The following is a 23,336-nucleotide window of genomic DNA, read 5'->3' as shown; positions in this document are numbered from 1 at the left end:
ATTTCAGACAGAGGTTAAGGTAGTTCCCATGACACAGAAAATGATTACTCTTTCTCTAATTGAACATCTGCTGGCAGCTACCACGTGTGAACATCAGTGGTTGTCTGATCACATAGCCATACACATGTGCTCTAAATGGTATCTTTTGGAGAAGCTGTGGATATGATTCTGACAACTGCAGCTAGTTTCTAGTTGTCACAATTTTTTAGCATCAATGGCTGGATGAATCTGTATTACTTCTGTGTAATAAAATATCTGGGACTTCCTCCTTAAAGGCAGTTCTGCTCCCAAATCTCCTGTAAAACCAACCTACAACAGTTTTTTTCTACACAAGGCAAAGCTGCTGATTTGTGTATTGGCCTTTCTCTGGCTGGGAATCAAACACAAAAATATTTTGAAGCGCAAAGTTCTTTATACATTGGTGTTGTGAAACTGGTCTGAGGTACCTAAATTTGCTTCAATAGTTTCTTTGCTACCAGTTCTTATCCTTCTGCGTCTACATCCATGAATAGAACTACTGTATACCAATGCTTTATTATACATAGATGAATGTTTACATTTACTTAGGTTTCTTTTGGGACTATATGAATTGTTTTTAGGTCCAATTGCTTGCCATGAGTATTTATTACACATATGATGTAAAAATATTTAGCTTAGAATGAATCTTCTGAATTACCACTTTTTAGGTGACCAACAATCTCTTTCAGAATAGAGCTAGAGTACATTATCCTCCTCTTAGAGGTGTAGCACAATTCAATTTTGTATTTTATAAAGAGCTGGTAATATTTAATTTAAAGATTAATTTAAATTAAAGTTATCTGGTTAATAACCAGTTAAAAATTAACCAGTTAAAATTAACTGGTTAATTTAAATAGTTATCTGAAAAGTACAACTACTAGAATAAAGAATCCCACGTTATTTCAGTTGCTCTTTTTCATCCTGTATCCTGTATTTATTGAAGGTTTCACATACTGTTTCACTTTTTGTCTTCATGGGAATATTCAGGCATGGCCAGAACAGCACACTCAAATCCTGTTCTGATGTGTTTCAGTAGCTCAAAAAGAACACTTTATTTTGCACTTTCAAACTTAGCTTAGTAAAAAACAGTATGACTTTGTGACATATCTTCCACAGCAATTAAATATCAGACGAGGGTATTTCAAAGCTATAGCCATCACATAATTTTTTTCATAGAGATATTGCAGTTTTTTCATTATTTATCCATCTCAAGTGACACTTTCAAACTATTATACTAATTCCTGTTACAGTTTCCAAGAATTTAACAACTGCCTATAAATTAAGTCATACTTATCACTAGGTAGTCATTTCACTATTTGCATGGAGTTTCAGAAGACATTCAGTGAAAGGACTTTCTTGTTAAATAACTTACATTTCAATTCATTATCTAATTTTGCAATTCAATAAAGTGCAGAGTTTGGAGAAGATTCACAGAATTTTGCATCCCAAGTGTTTCATTACCCAAAGGTCTATCGCCAGAGCGTACAACACATTCTTTATAAAATGCAAGTCACTTACTATACAGGGACTTCATTTGTCTGTTTGTTTGATCAGCCCTGTAAGTATTAATACTATTTGGAATGTTGGATCCACTTGATAGAAGAAAAAAAAAAACACTGATAATTAAGTATGCCAGAAAAAAAAATCTGATAACTTAGTTCACAGTCAAGCAACTTAGGTTCATTATTCCAATCTTCTCTGCACTTGTTTTCTGTAGCGAAAGCATACCTCGCCCAAGAAACACTCATATGGAGATAACAGCAATTTAAAAATTCCAATACTTCCCATATTCCCACTCACAAGGTAAATTAGGAATAGCAGATTTCATCCTGTCACATGCTTTTAAGTACCACTTGTTTTCTGAAAAATTTGGAAGAAAGATAACCTATGTAGATGTGTAACCACAAACAAGCTTTTTATCTTCCCCTCATATAAGGGAAAAGTGAGACACTCTGAAACACTGGATATAAAATTAGGATTAATTACTGATTCCAACCACCTGCTATGAGCTGGATGTATGAAAAACAAAAATAAAACAATGTGTTCTGTGAGTATTCAAGACCTCTGATAGCTAAGTGCTTAATCCGTACCATAATGTCTAACTTAGAATCCTCATTTCTCTGCAATTTTTTTAAAGGAACCATCAAAGAGCAATAGATTTAGACTTGGAAAAGAACTCCTTACGTCTAACATTCACAGAGAATAAGGCCTTTAAGTGAAATGTACTCATTGTAGACTAACTATAAAATACACATATATCAGTTAGATACACCAATCATCTCTCTCTACTGGTTTTTCAGTTTCATCCACTATTTTTAATAAGAAGTGTCCATAAATTTACTTTTAACTCCTTACCTCATTCAAGATTGCAGGATTGCCCTTAATATAGTTTTGCATACAGCGGTGAAATTAAAACAAGTTAGCTGATTCCCAGCTATATAAAAGAGGAAATTTTAAAATGAAGTCTATATAATAGACTTAGAAAGTTATCCAACAGGGACTGAGTAACTAATCAGGAAAAAGAAAAGAAAAAAACTTCACAGGGAAATAGACTGTGGATCATTGATGCTGTTTGTGTACCTACAGAGTAACCACATATAATCTGAGCTGTCAGGTGAACACAAAGTACATTTATAATACTGCACCACCAGTAAGCTAGCCAGAGCACACCTTGCTGTGTGTTAGTTCCTATACCACAAGCACTCTATACAAACATGAGTTATGTTTTTTTAGACTCCTATTTCTCTTCATCTTTTTAGAAAGGAAGAAGAAATGGGTTGTCTTACAAATGTTTCTATAGTACTCCAGAGGTCAAAAAAGAATAGGAGTTGGGGCGGAAGGCAGCTAACACAGAGTAAGTCACTGATTTAGAAGAACAGTATTTAAAAGACGGTGATTCCTACGATGGTTTCTTCAAAAATATGTCACCTGTGGAACCTTTTGCATAGCCATAAAAGTGATCATCACTGTGGGGAAACAGTTGCAACTCCACCCTCTGCTAGAGACATAGAGCTGTGTTAACTAAAGTTCATGGGAATTTCAGGTGTTACACTTTACTACAATTTTATAAAACCATGATAAAAAAGACAATTTAAATCTTTATCACACTGAAACATGTGCATGCAATAGGGAAATAGTATGAAGTATGTGCAGATTAGGATATACGTCTCTTGAATATTTGATTTTGTGACCCTGTTCCTGCAATTAACGTACTGCATCTAGAACAGAATATCTACAATAAATTAGAAAGGACTACTACAGAAAAGCATGCACACTATGCAACATATGCGGTGTCTGACTTCCTTGCACTTTACATGACTGGCTTTCCTCTCTCAGATTCACACAGGAGAGCACAATGAAAGAAGTAAGCACTCACTTTGGTTTTCATTCTTCCATTGAAAAACTAAATGTTCTGCCTTTAGCAATAATGTAACACAAAAAATATAGTTATTCTGCAGAGCTACAGGGACTAAGGGGTAGTTTATGTATAAGATGACACAACAAACTTTGAAAAAAAATAAGACATTACACAAAATCCGTTTTCAGAGTTGCGAATATGTACATCTTTTAGTTCATTTATCTTTGTTGCCCATTGTTCCCTCTTTACCAAATTAGTATTTTTAATCATACAAATGTTTAAGCCTACATGAAGAAAACAGCTTCTATATTTGAATAATTCTAATAGTGGTTTATTTTAAATAAGGAATGCTCAAAAATCACTACTACTACTAAAACTGTAAGTGTGATACTAACCAGAAGAAGCATAAAAATGCTGTGTTTGTTTTCCTACTTTGCATTACCTAAATCAAGAAGAAGAAAAAAAAAATAGTAGAATAAACTGGTATTATTTTTCAAAGATAATATTTGAATTTTCAACAGTCATATTCCTGCCAGTTATTTAACATTATAACTGCAAAATTAAAAGTTCACATCACCTCTGAAATACGATATTCAAGAGCATATATGGAAATTATTTCTCTTTCAACTGTTGACTGCAATAGTTTTGTTCTCCACACATTCTAAGCAGCCCAGCTTCTCATTCTATCTCAGATGCAAAAAAAAAAAAGGGAAAGAAGAAACAGGATTGTTTTAGACTCTAACCTGAAATGCTACAACCTCTGGCCCGCCCTTCAGCCCTTCCACTGCAAAGGTCCCTAGGTGCAGTTTGGGTAGCTGCAGGGTGAAGTCATTCCTGGTTGCCGCAGTCTGTGACAGCAAGGTCTGATCTCTGACCTAAAGGGAAAAAAACAGCATCAATGGTAATTCCCCTTCAGACACATTAACTGGGATGAACTGGGTCCCCTTGAGCCCACTGAGTGGACTTGCATTGATCGCTGGACCTGAAATCCATGAATAAATTTAGGACTAATTGATTTTTCGTTGCAAATAAATCTCTAATTCAGAGTGCTGGGAGAGAATGTTAAGAAGAAAAAGCATCTTCCCCTAGTCTGAAATTAGAAGGAAAGACACTAAGGGCTCACAAGCCCACCTGATATATACATTTTACAGACCTATCCCCTGTAAAAACCTTGTAAGAAAAGAAACAGCAATTGTACTTCTGACTCAAAAAAAAAAAAAACAAAAAACCACCAGCTACGAAATTTAAAAGTTCATGCAATCATACAAATAATAAACTCTTATGTGAGTTCTGCCTACTGTGTGGAGATCATATCATTCCTTCACAATTAGGTTCATTTAATATTAATTCATTTAGAGCCCTGATTACATCGAAAAATCCTCAAACAAAACAAACAAACAAAAAACAACCTGTAGCACTGCAATTAACAGAAGGAGAAAAAAAAATCTACTACTACTAGTTTTCATATTGTGGACTATATAAAAAATACTGCACTAACTGCTTTTAATCCACTTTTATACAGTTCCTAACTGTGACATTTCAGGGGTGGGAAATACTACAATTTGTACAAAATTCAAACAGTTTGATATTTATTTATTTAGTTTTGCAGGCAGTCTGAAACGAAAGGATAAAACAAAAACCCCAAATACTATCAACGTGATTTCTACATATGGCCACAAACATAACCAAAAGCAGTTGATGTCACAGTGCCACCTACTGACTACGAGAGAAACTGTTTTCAGTTTGGAGACCAGAGTGACAAAAATACGTAGGTAAAAACTGAGCAATGTAAAGCGATTAACGCTCTTCTCTTTACAAACAACCAGACTTAATAGTCTTGCACAAGAGACTTTTTTTTTATTTATTTATTTAATATGCACATTTTTCCATATACTACAAAATGTAATTAGGCTATCAGCATGGATGTGAAATAGATCCTATCTAAGACATAACTTCCATGAACACATCACTCATATATATCATCACACCATATACTGCCACAAACATTTTTCATTGTATTTAATATAAAAATTATCATGTCCACCTTCAAAAGATCCCAGTAGTCAGGTATGATTCTAATACAGAAAGACATGCATGCATACAAATATACATTACTATAAATGAAAAGATGAAATATATTCATGTGGCATAGATTGTATCTGGTGAGTAATAATAGCTAGTACTGCAAAAAATAATTGACTCTTTCACAACAATAGACATTCTGATATTAAAACATATACTAAACATAAACTAAATACGTATATATCAGTATATAAATCATTTACTAAATAGTATTTAAGATAAATTTCAGTTTTTCAGAGCCTCCCTTGCTTGAAAGAACTCACCATTAATTAACTCTCATTCATTTTAAATTCCACATTACTTTTTTGTAGTAACTTACAAAATTAAATTTTTGTAAAATGTTGATGAGTGAACATATTTCAAATAGTATTGCAGGCTTTGAAATCTGCTCTGAATGAAAGAAGCATGCATGTGTAAATCTACTGATACAAAAAAGAAAAGATTTTATTTTATTCGTTTCTCTGTTCTATGGGAATAGGGAGCCCTACATTTCCCAAGTTGACCTAAAGAATTCCTGTCAATACCTGTGGCTGCCAAACATATGCACTATGATGCAATTTTTATAACAGGAAAGGTCCTCTACACATTTTTTGCACACATAGTGCACCAGGTTCAGGATATACAGTCCTGTGGAACAAACATACTCTCTAGAGTGTTCTGTCAGCATGTGTAATTCCGGTCAGATGTTAACCTTGCTGAATATAACAAAATGCATTACTTTAAATACATATATATATATATATTTATATAAACTCACACATACATACACTTGATTTACATCTATCTATCTATCTATATATATAACACCACATTTCAGTTTCTTTGCTGCCAGTATGCACATAGATAAAAGAAAACATTAATGTGGATTAAGGTACTAAGAATTTATCAACATCAAACCACCAGTGTTTTGCCTTCTACCCTTCTGAACCGTAGTCAATAGATCTAAATATTTTACTGCACCCTGGCCAATTCATTGTTTGATGTTTAAAAACTCACCCAGAATCAAAGAAAATTTATTAAATTTGAGCCCCCAAATGAGATACTATTAGCTTTGAAAGTCAAGTTTAACTGCGATATTGATAATTCTCTTTTTTCTGTGACAATATTCACAAGGGAAATCCCTATGTCAAAGTACAAAAGCAGATTGCTAATACTAGGGGGAAAAAAAACAATGTATAAGCAATGGAGGTATAATACACACACAATACAGACAGTGGATGTCCTTTTAACCCTATTAGTTTCAAACTCTCCATTTTAGTATTGGGGCCTGACACTCAATGAACAATAAAATACAAAAGACATTTTTTTAAATGGCTGAATTGAGGTAAGCATATGTAATTAATACCACAGCATCAGAGAAGTACATATTAGTTCATTAAAGAGCATGATTTTTGAAAAGGAGCTCCACAATTAAAAAAGAATTAAAAAAAAACAAAACTTTTTTGTGTTTGTAAATAGGTAGTAAAGAGTAAATCTCAGTATGAATACACATGCTGAGAAACAGAAAATGAAGCTAGACCTTTTCCTTTGAAAGCTAGAGCTTTCTTTTGAAAAATACTCACAAAGGTTCCGGAAAAATAACAAGAACAAAAGACTGAATACAGGCTGTGCAAAAATCATTACATGGCTTCGCTAAAAGTGGAAACAGTCTTCCACTTGGCTACCTTATTCAAGGAATGTAAAGTTGTAAAGGCCGTGCCCACATGGATAGTCCATATATATAGGTTATCTTAGTTAATAACTATTTTCATCACTTCTATGCTATTTACTTTTTGAAAGCTAAAAATATAAATTCAGGAGTTGGGAGATTGTGATTGATTTGTTATTCGCTAAGAAAATAAATATAGTATTTACATACATTATAGAACTATCAGGCAAAGGTAAAACTGTTAGGGTAAGGTAATTTTTATATAAAAGACTAACCAAACAAACAAAAAAACATTTTCTTTGCCAGTTGTCAGGAAGAAAAACTATTCCATACAGTAGTTAGGCTTTATGAAGCAAGTTTCAAAGCTCTTTTGCACTTAACGACACTTTTTTTTTCTTGTCATGAAATCTAAAGCAAGAACATTTTATCTGAAAGTGCTCTTAGGCTTGAGACTTATAATCTAAAAAAACTAATCAGGCCTATTGCAAGGATGAAGAATTTCTAAAACCAGTTCCACTTCCCTATACTCAAAAATGAATATAGAGGAAACATGTATAAATCTATCTACATGCAATGCTTGCAAAGGTTTTGGCTATTCTTAGTTTTGTTAAATACATTTTTGGCTGGGACAATGAGAAGTTACAAAAGTTATTTTATATGGAGTATAGTAAGTACTATGACAGTGGGCTGCTAGGTATGACCATTAGATTTTTCAGTTTAGGCTTATATGAATACTGGGTGAAAATGGGAAAAATCACAAATGGATTCAAACAAGTCTACAGTGCTCAAAACATTTTAAAACAAAGGAGCAAAGTGACTTATGACAGTGTTTAACTTTTTAATTAATTAAGAAAGCAACACAGAATACAGCACCATAGGCACTCAATTTAAAATCAATAAAGTACTGATGAATTCAGATCAAAGCTGAAACTGAATAATAAACTGAAGTTACATTATTGACTGAATCAAAGGTGTAGAATTTGATGAACTAATTCTACATGTCCAACAATGATGTTAAAAATCCTCTGCTGATCAGAGGTAGAAATAATTTCTTCTGCAGACTACTTCTGTGCTCACTTCTTTGTTTTGCCTGTGTACACTTTGAGCTAGTATGTCTAGTTATGCCAACAGAGACACAGTACAAAATGCTAGCAAGCTGTGAAAGGTGTCAAGATGAGCTTACCCCTCCCTAATGCATTGCCCTGTTATGGTCTGACTGGTACAACAAACCAGCGATTTTAATCTCTCATTTTAGACCTAATTCACCGTTTTCTCATGTTGAACAGAAAATACCTGGATATAAATTTCGCAAGGTAAGCAATACAGCAGAACCTTTTATAAGTTAAAAGTTCACCAATTATAAATAAAAAATAGTTCTCAGAAAGTGAAGACCTTTGGACTTACTGCGCTTCCATTTCCTATTATTATGCTAATAGCATATTATCTGCAATTTAAACACTACAAAAAACTACAGTGATATGGTGATAGTGAATGACAAACAACAATTCAGACTTCTTGACTTTGAGATGACCATGTTGCTAAGACAACAGAAGCTACAAATATGTATGCAAATCATTCTAAAAGAGTGCCAACAAAATGGCTTCTACCACGGCTATGTACTCCACATGTGACATATAATTAACAAAAATGTTTTTAGAATATATATTTTTTAAAGCAAGGAGACAGTTAGAAAACAAACCACATCTAAGTCTTAGCCACAGTCTTTCAAATACATGGCTGGTTTAGCTGCATAACGTCCATACCTCCTGGGCAGCATGTATAATGCAGGTCATACTGCAGAAAACAAGGACGTGCAAGTTGCTGTTGCAAATATGATCTTTCATGGTAAAATATATATAAAATATATAAAAATATGTTTTAATACTGTATATATGGATACACATCCATGAAACATCCTTATCCATGAGCATGTTTCAGGAATTAAGGATCACTCCAGAAGCCAAGACACTGCCTGTAACAACACTGTGCTGCTTAAACTCAAGGCACTTTAAATCAAATATATCAAAATCAAGGACTTGATGTAAAAAACAAACAAACAAAATATATATATATACACATATATATAAATATATATTTTTTAATAAGGCCAACCCATAGCAAATCACAACATGCCTCTGTGAGACAAAACAGTGTCACGTACAAGGGAAAGGGCTACATGGTACTACTTAAATGTCCAACAGAGTTAGGTTTGAGTACTTATTAAAGATCAACAGATTGTTGTATAGTTTTTCATCAAAAGAAGAAATACATCCCCAGTTCCAAGTGTCCAACCATTGATAGTGGAAGATTTGGACAGCATCTGTACATATCCTGCTACAGGTAGCCATACATTAATCTAATTAGATAGACCACTTAATTAAAATCTACTACAAATTTCTGTATTAGCATACAGATTTACTTGGTCCCCTTTTTGATTACTGCCATGCAAACCTGTATTTAATTATAATTCAAGTCCTTTCATAGGTGGTGTTTAAAAGAACACTAATTACCACAAAACCACCACGTGTGTAAGGACATGCACCTTAAAACTAATGTTTTGGATATGCTAGTTTTGTTGTTGTTGTTGTTTTGCCCTCTGAAATTCCAGTCAAGATTCTGGAAATTAATTTTCAGCATAGAAAAATCCCATCCAAAGCTTACCTAGAAGTTTAATTCAAGCTATCTCATATTACTACACACAGACACTACATGCTCTGTTGAGCAAGATGTTAATTTGATCCAGAGTTGTTTTTTGCAAACATTGACCACTGCACCTAAGCTTCGCTATAGTTGCAGGATGTGCACTATAATACATCCCCTATGAATAGATTTGCAATGACCTTGGGCTGAAAATGAACCTACGTTTGGAGAAAATAACAGTTAATGTATTCAGTAATTCAACAATTCTCCAAACAAGGATTTTCCCTTACTAAAGGCAAACTACACAAAAGTATTCAGCCTATTCAGCCTTCAAAAAAGAAAAAAGGGGGTGAAAAAAGGGAAAAAAAATGAAGACAAATATGCCTTGAAATTAGTTATTTAGATATGTTGAAAGTGAAAACAGTTAAGCACATAGATATGACATTCGACAATGTCTTATCTTTAGTTTGTCAAGGATTTTAAATCCCTCTTGAGCTGGAGTACCATTTTTAGCTTGGCTAGGTCAGAATGACACTGAACAATATGAGTGATGACACACTAGACAGCTATATGGACAGAGTTGTCATCAGCAAGCCAGCTGTGCTAACACCTGTATGTCCTGCACAACTGATCTTTAGGAACAAGGATCAAGTAAGTCAGATTACTAGGGAGGGGGAACAAAAGTAATTCATAAAACATTTATACGAAAAGGTGTTAATTTGAGATGGAGAAGAAAAATTCATCTTTTTATTGTTTTTTTGTGTTTTTTTTTTTTTTTTTTTGCTTGTCATGGGAAAATAATAGCTAGTTTCCTACTATAAACTTTCTAGAGCAATCTTCAGAGTTTTAATATTCTAGTTGGGTTTTCTTTGTGATTTTATTGCATGAATACATACCACTGGTTCAATAGGCTTGTGATACAACATGCCTTTTTGACAACTGACATCCACAGTGATAAACAGACCCTGAACACACAAAAACATACAAGCATGCTTCACTCTGCTAATGTATCTAAACACATTAGAAGAACCAGCTCAGGGAATAAAATTAGGCTAGGGGAAAAAAAATCAAATTTAGATCTCAAAAAAAGTTTTTAAATCTTTATAGAGATACCTAAATAATAATGGTAGACACTTAAAGACCCCAGTTAACTCAGAAAAAATGGGGCTAAAGGCATCTAAATGGTATCTAGAAGTACTGGGCAACATCTATTCAGCCTGATTGTGGAAGCCAGCTTTAGGCCCATAACTGTTTCATTTTTTTCAAGGCCTAATCAATTTGTGGTCTTCTTGCTGAAACTAACAATTAATGCTATTTATGAGTGTTATCACTGATGTACACATGTATATATGGACTTAAAACTTCTATAAATGAATTTCTTAGAGGCTATAAAACAACCATCATAAGGAGATGTATTTTATTGCTATGAACCACATCAAAAATGGCAACCTAATGCTACCATGTCACTAATTCTCAAGTGTTTCAACATTTCACCTCACCTCCAACTGTCTCTTATCCTTTATTTTTTAATACATCATACTTTTGGATAAAGAAAGATGATTTTGTCTTTGTATTTTACAAGGATAACAGAATGGACTGTATAGCATTCTTTTTTTTTTTTTTTTCAAACTGATTGCACTGTGGGGCCCAAATCTCATGCACAGCCATTTTATAGACATCTCAAAGAAGACAACAGGGGTGAGAGGAAAGCAGCAGTGAGGCAACACAACACAGTGACTGCGTGGAAGCACTTCTGCCAACTGGCATATGAATTTCAATCAGCAGAAACAAAGTGCATTACAGAAGAGAACGAAAAGGAATTTACTAACCAGGTCCCAAAAGGAAAAGAACACACTGGATAGGTGCTTTGATCCCTGAACGGTGCCAAAATGTCAGAGCGCGTGGGCTGCAAGCAGGTATTGGGAAAAATATTTTGGAGTTTTTTTGTTTGTTTGTTTTGGTTTTTTTTTTGTTTTTTTCTTTTACCAACTCATTATCACAGTTCATCAATCTCACATAGGATAGCGGTAACAGTCTAAGCTTGAGAAGACATGGTATTTTATTAACCTGCTAAAATGGCCAAATCCTAAGCATCTGGTGTTTTGGGCAGACTGAAAACTTTGCCTGCCCATAAAGCTCGTCAAGACCTTAACAGTTAAGAGTACAAGGGGAAACACAAACAATTCCCTGGCTCTGTACAGGCTGACTCACTGGGATGACTTCCCATGACAGTGTTTTGCACAGACAGAAATTTAGAGAAGAAGGATTTAGGGAGCCTGAAGAAAAGGGAATTACAGCCCTGTATGAAGAGTAGCTGTCAAGGTGTTAGCAGCAGTGGGGAGGGCTGCAGGGGGATACCTCTGTGGAAGAGTTTGTGGGTGTCCAGTCCTGGACACTGCCACATCCAGCCTACTCCAATGGCCCTACCGCCAAGCATGGCTGAGTCCAGCAGCCAAGACGGTGGCACCTTTGCTGAGATGTATTCAGGAAAGAGCAAAGAGCACCACACAGGCATAGGGAGAGTAAAGAAAACAAGAACAAAACAGCAGTGCAACCACCACGGTCACTGAAGGATGGGGAGGAAGTGCTCCAGGCACCAAGGCAGATTCCCCAGCAGCCTATGGAGAACGCCACGGTGAAGCAGGCTCCATCCACCTGTAGTCCTTGGCGGAACACACTGGAGCAGATGTCCATGCTGCAGCCACTGCAGGACACACCAGAGCAGGCAGATATTTGATGACAGAACCGCTGCCCATGAAGAGCCCGTGATGAACCATGCCTTTCCTGAAGGACTGCAGTCCATGGAGAGGAAACACACACTGAAGCTAGGGAAAAGTGTGAGGAGCAAGAAGCAGCACAGAACTGTTACGGACTAACCACAGCTCCCAGCTCCACCGCCCCTGTGCCTCAGGGCAGGGGTTGAGCAGCTGAGAGTGAAATGAACTTGAACCTGACAATTCAAGGGAAAGGTAGTGAGCATGGCGTGCCTTTAATTTTTTGTCTCCATTTTTTTTCCACTACCCAAATCTATTTTAATTAATAGATTAATTTTCCCCAAGACAACCCTTTTGCCTGTGATGGTAAGTAGTAAGCAATCTCTCTGCCTTTATCTTGACCCGCAAGCTTTCTCACCCCAGGGGGAGAGAAAGCCTGCATGGCTGGGTGGGTGTCTGGCTGCTAGCCAAGAGTAAGCCACCACAGACACTCAAACTGAGAAGCAATACAAAGGGAAGGCTGAAGATTTTAGCAGAGATAGCATTAAATGATTTCTTCCACTGATTGGACTACCATGACTAACAAGTCATTAACTACGTATGTTAAAGAATCTAATTGTATAAAATTAACAAATCTAATGTCCTTTACTGTGTTTTAAGCAAAGATGATATTCATAGGAAGAAGTAGAGAAGAAGCTAATAATGAAATAATCAAAAAGCATAATGTGTACATTTATTAAAAAAAAATCACTTCTCACCATTGTTTTTTGAGAAGAAAGCTGCCAGAAATCATTTATTTTTCATGCATAAAAAGGACTGGAGATGGGTATTAAAACAAAACACTTTTTTTTCTTTTGATGACAACTCTGAGAAAATCTGTGTTTGAACTTCAAGCAGATGAATTTTCTTCTAAGAACACTTCCAGTAAAAATTCACTGCTTGCCATTTTCCTTTCTTATAATTTTTTTTAAGGGAATTTGTCAAGTTACAGACACGAGTTCTCTCAGTAGCCAGTGTTTAAATCTGTGTTCTATTTTGCTCAGCTTTTCAGCTTAAAGCAATTTAAGAGATTCTAGTGAAAAAAAGACATGTTTTCCAAACCAAAATTTTCAAAAAATCAGCTAGTACCTTTTGGTCATCTTTAGTATTATGAGAATAAAACTGAACCAGAACAAAATCCTCTTAAGGTCCCTTGTTTGCCCCAGTGTTTTTTTTTTATTTATTGTTTTTGTTTTGTTTTGTAAATTTGGAAAGACATAAAAAAAAAAACTTCTCTGATTTTAATGGTATCGCGAGAATTCTAATAATGCAAATAAACCAGCAATAGTTTAATAGTCTAATAGTGCAAATAAACCAGCTCCATGTGTCAGATGAAGATAGCTACCATGTCAACACTGGGATTAAGGCAAAAATTAAGCTTCTAAAGCATATCTTACAGGTTAAAAAGGATATGGAACTAGTTGCTAAAATTATTCTCTCTCTTATGATAGCAAATGCTCAGATTCTTCAATGTCTCTGCTTCACAAATATCATGATGATTTTAAAAAAAAAAAACCAGTCTTTTCAGATGGCAGCTCTGGAACAGTCTTAGAAGAATCATTATAAGCATCAGAGCCTTTAGCAGGCTCAAGCAAACCCAAGAATTTGTTGACAAAGCCAAATGTATGATACCAGATTTTCCATCCAGTCACAGGGGGGCAGTAAATATTGTAAATGATCCCTCATCTAGAGCTGTATTAAAACCATGCACAGAGACCCTTAAGACCCACTCCTGCTTTGTTTAGTTTAAGTTACAAGTTTATTCAAAGGCAGATGACCTGGCACCTACACTGCTGCCTTCTGGAATTCTTGTAGTGGCTATATACAGTACAGGAAAGAATGAGGTTGCCTTAATGGATGTCGGTGTACACCCTCTAGACTAAGTAAGATTTCTGTGGATGTCTGTAAAATCCCTCTGAGCTCTACAGGCAAAAATTTAGTATTATGCATTGATAACACAGATCCTGCAGGTGATGCAGTGCAATTTTGTGGATATTTGCTCATGAATACATCAATGTAGAAATACCACAATGTTCAGTGTCGAACTCCCATAAATATATTTGCAGCTAATAGAAATACTTTTTCAGCTCCAGATGATTCAGAACTTTATCCCTTTTCTTTTGATACCTTTTTGGAAAACAATTCAATTCACAGAATTTCCATGGGGAAAAAAGAAAGGCTTGTTGTTCCTCTACTAGTATTTCATCTACTTGATCAAGTTCTCATAGAGCAACAATGTAAACTTGATAGTCTACACATAAGCCATGCTCATTAATGGTAGATAATTAGATACTATTATGATGTCAGGTCTACATTTCAGATATTTCCCAAACAAAGATCAATATTTTCCCTTTGTTCTTCAAGAAGAAATAATATGTCAAATTATAAATGATTTACAATCAATTCTTTTATTTCCTGCTGCAAAGATCATCCTGACATTTCTAATTCTTATGTTTTCTTCATTCTTTAGGTTGACAAACCAGAAAGGATAAATTACTCCGCTATTCAGTAATTAGCTATTTGGGCCTAACTGCATGCAGTTCTAACAAGCATCAAGAAATAAAAAAGCATATGTGGTAACTAAAATTCTCAAAGAAAAATGACAGTTTCTTTATCCATTCACTGCATCATGAAAAACATTACTAAGTATGCAAACTTCCTATAACGTTGCCCCAAACATTTCAATGCTCTGCTTTCAAAATCCAGAATAATAAATAATATCCAGAATAATAAATTCTCAAGGCCAACAACACTACATGTACATGTCAGTGTAAAAACACAGCACTTTCTGCATTACATAGATTTCCCAAACTTAAAAGAGTATGGGGACAAAAAGGAAAAAATTACCTTTCAGCATGGTTTGCTGCAGCTAAAACACAAAAGCAGTTTAGGTATTGTCACTTTTTGTGAACATTAATGGAAAGAAAAGCTAGAAAAGGGTATCTGAAAATTAAATTAACGGCAGTTTTGGTGGACATAGAAACTAAAATAAGGAATAGATTCCCGTGTTGCTGGGAATTCAAGATGTGATAAGGGAAATGAACACTCCAAGGTAATAAAACTCTTTTTTTTTGCTCTGTGTTGATCTGGACTGAAAACAGCTCTGTCTTCCAAATAATTACATATTCAGCTTTGTTGAACCTTCAAAGAATACTATACCAGAGTAAAATAATACAGGTCCAAGAGAAAAATTTAGATTATAATTCAATTTTAAAAGGTGTTAGAAGAAATTATTACTAACGTTTTTCGTTAATATGCACCATCTTTTCCTTATTTTATTATGTATCAAAGATTAAGGTAGCATGCACAGCACCGAATGTCTTATGAGCACCATGTATGTGGCCACATTTGATGAACTCCACCTGACTCAGTAGAGATAAATCAGCAGCAATTCTGAATTATTTGAAAGATCAATATTCTTCACTTAGTTAAACAGAAATAGTGCTCAGTGATGGAGAGAAGGAAAGTGAATTACATAATGATAATAACTACATAATAAGTTATATATTAAAAATAAGTCCATATACTACGTAATTCTAATTTATCTTGCTAAAACTGAATACTTTTTCAAGCTAAGAAAAGTTGAAGGTGAAAACTTACATGCCATTGAAAGGAAGTTGTTTTTCAACTTCTACCCTCCTTCTTCCCTGAGAACAAGCAGTTTTAAAAGCTTTATGTGACTGTATATGAAACACAGACAGAACACTTCAAATTCTTACCTTATTAAGAGTGGCTTCCACAGATTTCATCTGACTAACGATCAATTCTTTGTGTCTATTGTAAGAACAAAAAACAAAGTAATTAATAAAACTGAAGCTCTACTGATGTACAAATTACTACTATGTTTGTCTTTCTCCTTTTTTATTTCCAGTGCAAACATTACAAAAATAGTTCATGGACAATATGCAGCATATTTACATATGGAAGATGCATCTATTGTGAGCAAACTTTTAAACTAATATTTAAGGGCATTTCAATATATATGTATATATCAAGGTGTATTTATACCAATGAACAATCACTGTATTCCTGGAGAGGAAATCTGCAATCCTGGATAAGAAAAGGCACGCTGAATGGACTCCAGGCTCTAGTGGGTTGAGATTACATTCTTATACTGGAGAATACTGACAGACTATGTTTTTCATGAAGTCTTCTTTGTACACAAAGAAAACTGTCTTCTATAAACCTGAACATTCCCTTATGTGTTCCAGTGGACTTTTCAAACAGAAGTCCAGTCAAGGATCCTATTTTTATGAAACAGAAGTTCAGAGAATGCAATACTACTCATGCCTTTTTGTAGACCAGGGCTTCATTAAGACAGACAGCTTTGAATAGTTATGCTGCCATAAATAACCTTGGTCTCATCTTCCATTTACAGAAATGTAATTACAGTTGCACAACACTAAGGAGAGTGGGCCACAGTGACCATCAAAACACAACAGGAAATCAAATGGAATTTATGCCAAGCAAGCTGATACCTGAGTATTCTAGGGCAGACAGTTACCTTGCCAGCTATGTGAACTCTTTGTTCTAGCTTTCACAGATCCTAAAGCTGAATTACAAAACATGGTGGTGTTCTGCCTAGAAGGACTGCTGCTTCCTCATTTTCTTGATTCATATTATACAAACAGCCAAAAAGGAAAGGTGGATAGAAAAATATGATTGGCTATCACACTCTTATTAAAGCTGTCATGTAGATTTTTGTCTTTTCAGGATCTTCAGGTTCTTCTTTCAATTGGATTGCCAGGGACACGCTTTTCCTACTCCATTTGCCTCACTTATGTAGCAACTGCTTTTTGTCTGTGTAAAATCAGTTCTAGCGAGCCAGTCCAAAAGCATTAATTTTTAAGTTAGTTAATGATATGGAAGTCAGATTGTTCCTTGAATATTCTCAGGTGTTTATCCTAAAAGACCTTTAGATGGAATTTTGGACCTAGGTTAACAGGTGATCCACAGGTAACAAAAAGCCCTGTGACTGTGGTTGACTTATTATCTTGCTTTTTGGGAATAGTTAAATAACATCTTTAAATAAAATTCTGATATTTGTTTACAGCATCTAGAAAAAAAGTTTTCAAAATGAATCTATTTTTTTTCTTTTTCAACTGCTATATACAGCAATAAAACAGTTTTAAAATTGATCAAAAAAAAATTACTGAATTTAATATGTTATGAATGCTCCTTAGTAAAATACATAAAATAGGTTGAGGCCAGGTGAAAAGGGGCAACCTTTTACGAACAAATCCTTCTTCGGGTCACATCTACTTTAATACACTCATACTAAATAACATTTGTAATTTTCATTACATTGTTAAACATTTCACTGAAAACTATTATAATCGTTTTTACTTGTGCATAAAACACTTAAAGCTTCTAAGCTGTTGTTTTTCAGAAGTCAAACGTATCTCACGTATAATGAAAATTTTGAATGTTTAAATGTTATCTTCTTATATGTCTTCATGATTCTAAGAGGTTGTGGTGATTTTACTCGAGTGAGTGGCCAAGCTCCACCACAACCGCTCTCTCACTCCCCCTCCTCAAAGAGGAACGGGAAGAAAATACGGTGAAAAGGGCTCAACGGTTGAGATAAGGACGAGGATATCGCACAGTAATTATCGTGATGAGCAAAACAGACTCAGCATAGGGAGATAGTAAGATTTATTGCCTATTACTAACAAGCTAGAGAAGATAGAAACAAAGGTAAGAAACCAGAAGCGCCTTCCCCCCCATCCACCCTCTTCCACCTCCTCCCCCCAAGTGGTGCAGGGGAACGGGGGAACGGGGTTTATGGTCAGTCTATAGCACTTCTTCTCCACCGCTCCTTCTCGGTCACTCTTGTCCCCTGTGCTGTGGGGTCCCTCCCACGGGATGCAGTCCTTGGTGAACTGATCCGGCGTGGGCTGCCCACAGGCAGCAGCTCTTCAAGAACTGCTCCAGATATGGGTCCGTACCACGGGGTCCATCCCTCAGGAGCAAACTGCTCCAACCTGGGTCCCCCACGGGCAGCAGCTCCTGCCAGGTCACCTGCTCCTGCGTGGGCTCCTCTCCACGGGCTGCAGCTCCAGCCCGGAATCTGCTCCAGCAGGAGTCTTCCACAGGCTGCAGCCTCCGCCGGTGCAGGTCCACCTGCTCCACCGTGGTCTCCTCCACGGGCTGCAGCTTGGAACCCTGCTCCACCGTGGTACTCCATGGGCTGCAGGGGGACAGCCTGCTTCACCATGGTCCTCACCACAGGCCGCAGGGGACTTCTGCTCCGGCGCCTGTAGCACCTCTCCCCCTCCTTCTTCACTGACCTTGGCGCCTGCAGGTCTGTTCCTCACTCCTCTCACTCTCCCAGCTGCTGTGTGGCGCAGTGTGTTTTTTTTTTTCCCTGTCTTAAATCTGCTCTCACAGAGGCACAAAACAACATCACTTATTGGCTCAGCTCTGGTCAGCAGCGGGGCCCTTACCTAACATGGGGCAGCTTCTAGATCATTCTCACAAAAGCCACCATTACAGCCCCTTGCTACCAAAACCTTGCCACGTAAACCCACTACAGAGGTTAGAAATAATCTTGTAAAAGTCAATGGAATACCAAAACTCTGAAATCAGGTGAAAGATCTACCCTGTTCCACTGGTAATACCAAGTTCAAAATGGGTTTCAACTACTTTGGCAGCTAAGACCTGTAACCTAGTTGATGTATTTGTATGTTTTATAAGTACATTGTAACACTCTATAAAAAAGATGAGCTGGAAATAGAGAAAACAAGCAGTCATTTCCTAAATAAACAGTGTGCTAGGGCTCTACCAAAGAGATGTCAAATCAGTAACATAATTGCCAAACAAAAATGCCTGTGCTATTTCAGGACCCAGAATTTGGAGTACTTTTATGGGCTAACTACAGAAAACATACATCTAGTATGTTGAACTAACAGTTTTCTTTTTAGAAGACTATCATTGAATTTCAAAGAGAGACAGATGTACTTTTGTTTTCTAGCATTACATTAGCTAGGGCTAAAACCCTGTGCATGAAAGTAAGAATTGATCTTTTGTCTGTTTTAAGTGATCTCCCCAAGGTCCCAGCGCTCACTTCGCTGCCATGCAGAGGGCACTCTCTGCATCATGGATGCTCTCTTTCAGTCGACGCTTGTCCTGCTCCAGCTGGGTAAGAAGTCTATTGAGCTGACGCAGAGATTGATCTTTTCTTCTCAGCTCCATCTTTGCCTCGAAGAGTCTCTGCAAGCAGACAGAAAGCAGAGTTACTTGTCAGCCCAAATAATTAACTTCAATTTATGCCATAGGCTATTAAACAAAGCGGAAAACAGACTGACTGTGAAGTAGATTTGGACCATTACATACTACCATTTTAGAAATTCTCCAGCAGAAACATTACTAACTCACAACACCCCAATTTTTAATACATTGCCTGTGTACAATTATGTTTTATACAATAAAGTGATGTGTTGATCGAACAGGTACATACACTATGCTACAGGTACCATATTTACAAATAACAGATCTAAACACAGTAGAAAGAATCCAGAGTACAGCATTGAAGGGAACAAAATATTCTCAAGCCTTAATTTAAAAGAAGCATTAAGAAAAAACATTCACAATGAAAGGAAATAAACAAAGTTGTATTTACTTAAACATTATGCACGATTCAGACAATTCAAGATAATAAAAAAAACCACTAATGTTCTCTGTTAGTGCACAAAGTACAACATTGCTGCTATACTTATTAAATCACTACTTTACAGTGCTTTCGCTGTGCTAACAGGAGTTTTCCAATATGAAAAGTATTTTTATTTTTTATTTTTCTCTCTGGCTTAGAATTAACACAATGTGCTTTAAATCAATTCAGATTAATCCAACAGATGACAAATAGCACACCAAACTAATTAATACAGAACCTGGCTAGTTACTACTTCTTTCAGCTGAGATAAATCAATAGTTTTTGAGACTGCAGTATTAATAATGTGATTTCATTCTTTGCTAAATGTTACATTTCACTTACAGTATTTATTTTTTGGGGGGGAAAAATACAATAGGCGTCTCTAAACATTCTTTTAAAAATGCAAATTTCCTGATAGATTCTAAAGCAATATAAAGAGATAAAGAAGGCTGCAAAGTTGCCTTTGCACCCTGTGTTCTTGCACCCTGTATTCAAAATTTAGGAATCTGTTTCTGCTTATGTTTTAAGAATATTCTGCATAATTTTACTCAGTAGATACAAAAGGCTGATAAAAATTTGCAGGGCACTGAAAACTTGACTAATCTGAAAAAGCTCCAAACCTATCTAAGAGTCAAAAGCACTTCAAAAAAACGTAAGACAATATTTCTATAAAATAAAGAGGTACAGCACCAAGCAATATAATCCTGTGAAACAAACTGAAATCTGTGGATTGCCTATTCAAAAAAGAAACAAAAACAAACATTTCTCAAGATAATAAAAGCAATAGTTATTTTAACAGCATACTGTAAGGTACAGCACTACGACCAGAACTCTCTGTTTGGCAATTTACAAAATCCAGGTTGAAATTAATCACTACTGTAAAAATCAACTGTAAATCTACTGTAAATCAAGAATTTAGACTAAATATGCTATTTTTACCTGGGAAAAAAAAAAGATAAATAAAATTAAAACACAGACCTCTTCCTTCCACAGTTAACATACACACACCCAAAACCAGAAACATTGCTTTCAGAAATTACTCTGATGCCACAAGCGACTATCAAAATCTTGTCTGTACAGCTTAACTTGTGGATGATAGGAATTTCAGAAAAATTATGTCCACATTACTAGAAATGTATTGGCAGGGATAAAAGGAGCTGTCTATCGTTTAAGAACAAAGAACATTGCCTTCTATTTATTGTGCTTACTGTTCATTGATATTAGGCTAAGTCAGTACTGAGGAAACACAGCTATGAAAGCAGAGTGATGTTCCTCCCATTCATATTCTCATCTTCTGACAAAGAAAATTTATTGAGCACCTGTGGTGCAACGCTCTGGATACCCCAACTTTCCCAATCTGCTTGAAAAAAGTGTTTTACAGATGCAGTCACAGGACTGAGCTCCGGCCTACGCATAAGAGAATCCTCCTAATACTTTGATGTAAGCAGCTGGAGTCTAGCTCCAAAATACTAGTGGTCTAAGTGACCAGAGAAAGACAGGCTAATATGAACATCCTGGTAAGAAGGGATGCATATTTATTTAACTCTTATTAGATAGCTATGCTCCTACAAGGACTAAAGAGTAGGCTGTTCCAGTATACAGCTTTCGTCATTGACCAGAGATAGTGAAGAGACTCACTAAGCATCAAAAGCTTATTGGAGCTGCTAATTGATAATGCTCATCAATTGCCAGCACAGGCCAATTAATGAAGCCATAACAGGGATGAAAGCATGAAGCCCAACTCTTGGAGAAGCATGGTCAGCAATCCATAGTAGCTAACAACAAAGTAATAAAGAAATGATTAAATCAAAAATCTTAATGTTTTATCATTTTGACAACTTTCACCATTCTCTGGAGAAATCTCCAAAGGATTCAGACTTTTCCTATCAATCACATTGCAATACCTACACAAATTGTAAACAAAACAGCTCCCTAAAAACAATTTCAGCATTCATTTGAAGATCCTTGCTACTTTGGGTTAAAGTCAAGCCTTGAAAATTGCTCAAATACAGTATGGAATGTTCTACAGTAATGGCTGCTAAGCCTCTTTTTTTTTTTTTCTTTCTGCAGATTGATCTAATTAAAACCCTTGATAAACTTTATGGACTCTAATATTTCCAGCTGAGTGACTGAAACCAAGAGGGTGTGCCTCAAGGCAGCAAGGCAACAATGATAAGCAGCAGGTTAGCCACTAATTTCTCAGCCAGGGTAGATTGTGAAAGTGTGATGTTCTGATATCCAAGAAAGTGTTCAGGAGAGAATAGGATAAATCAAGTTTAATAACTCTGCTCCTAATTGTTCCCTCAATGCTCCACTCTAATTACTTGGAGAACTCTCCTGACTGTCACCTGATATTAAGTTGTTGGAGGCTGAGTGTGGAGCAGTGAGATAATCAATAAACATTTAGTGGGGAGAAGAATGAAGATCCCGTTAAGCAGTGGGAACCGGCAGCACCCAAAGCCCTTCTGCTCATGAGAAAACCTATGGGAGAGCCATAGTGATTGCAAAGCAATAATCCAAAGCACTGTTTTTAGGCCTTGAGGCCTTTAGGCAACAGTACATTTGAGAAAAAAAGGTTAACACGGTCACCCTAATTACAGCCCATTTTCACATACTTCATATATAAGCGAAGACAAGCCAATTAGGTAGAAAGGAAGATAAGGGAAGTTTTATTTGTATACTAATTAAACCCCTGATGAAATTAAAGGAAAAACATACAGCTCTGTAATTGTGTCTGAGAAAGGTCACTTCAGGTTCAGTTATCAGAAAAGCACAGCCTTGAGATATTTCACTTAATCCACAATATAGCTCTTATTTTGCTCCCCAGGTCTTAGTATTTACAAAAATAAGAAAATTTCAAAACCTGATAGTGCATTTATCTTGAAATGTTTCCTGCGGACAATTACAATTGTTAGAAAGTTAAGGCTGACTATGATAACAAGGATGGAGGTTTTAAAAACCTACTATGTCTGCACATAGTTTTGCGAAGATGCTGAGCTTTCACTTTCAAGCATAAGTGATTCTGAAACAACTTAGAAGCCAAACTCCAATTTATCGACATTTCATAAAATGACAGTTATTCATATAACTCGGATGTTTAGGCATTCAGGTACTCCTTCAGACTTCACTGCACTTCCTCTACAGTCCACCAAAATCTCATAGTTCGATTAAGTTTTCATCAGCATC

At 35.9% G+C, this 23,336-nt stretch overlaps 1 protein-coding gene across 6 annotated transcripts in view; it reads right to left on the bottom strand.

Annotated features, from left to right (window-relative positions):
• Positions 1-23,336, bottom strand: part of CCDC171 (coiled-coil domain containing 171) — a 171,735-nt gene that overhangs the window by 46,349 nt on the left and 102,050 nt on the right. For 3 of the 6 annotated variants that reach the window (XM_080573875.1, XM_080573876.1, XM_080573874.1), the window contains exons 21-23: positions 19,566-19,711; positions 16,219-16,273; positions 4,120-4,251 (exon numbers count right to left, since the gene is read on the bottom strand). In XM_080573875.1, the coding sequence (XP_080430001.1) occupies positions 4,120-4,251; positions 16,219-16,273; positions 19,566-19,711 (333 nt within the window). Of the gene's footprint in view, positions 1-3,771; positions 3,819-4,119; positions 4,252-16,218; positions 16,274-19,565; positions 19,712-23,336 lie in introns of all 6 variants that reach the window. The other 3 variants (XM_080573871.1, XM_080573872.1, XM_080573873.1) reach the window with 2 other exon arrangements.

The sequence above is a fragment of the Anser brachyrhynchus genome, assembly GCF_964034855.1.
Source record: "Anser brachyrhynchus genome assembly, chromosome: Z".
Taxonomy (NCBI): Eukaryota; Metazoa; Chordata; class Aves; order Anseriformes; family Anatidae; genus Anser; species Anser brachyrhynchus.
Note: the sequence above shows the minus strand (reverse complement) of the source record. Positions and strands in the feature narration are given on the sequence as shown.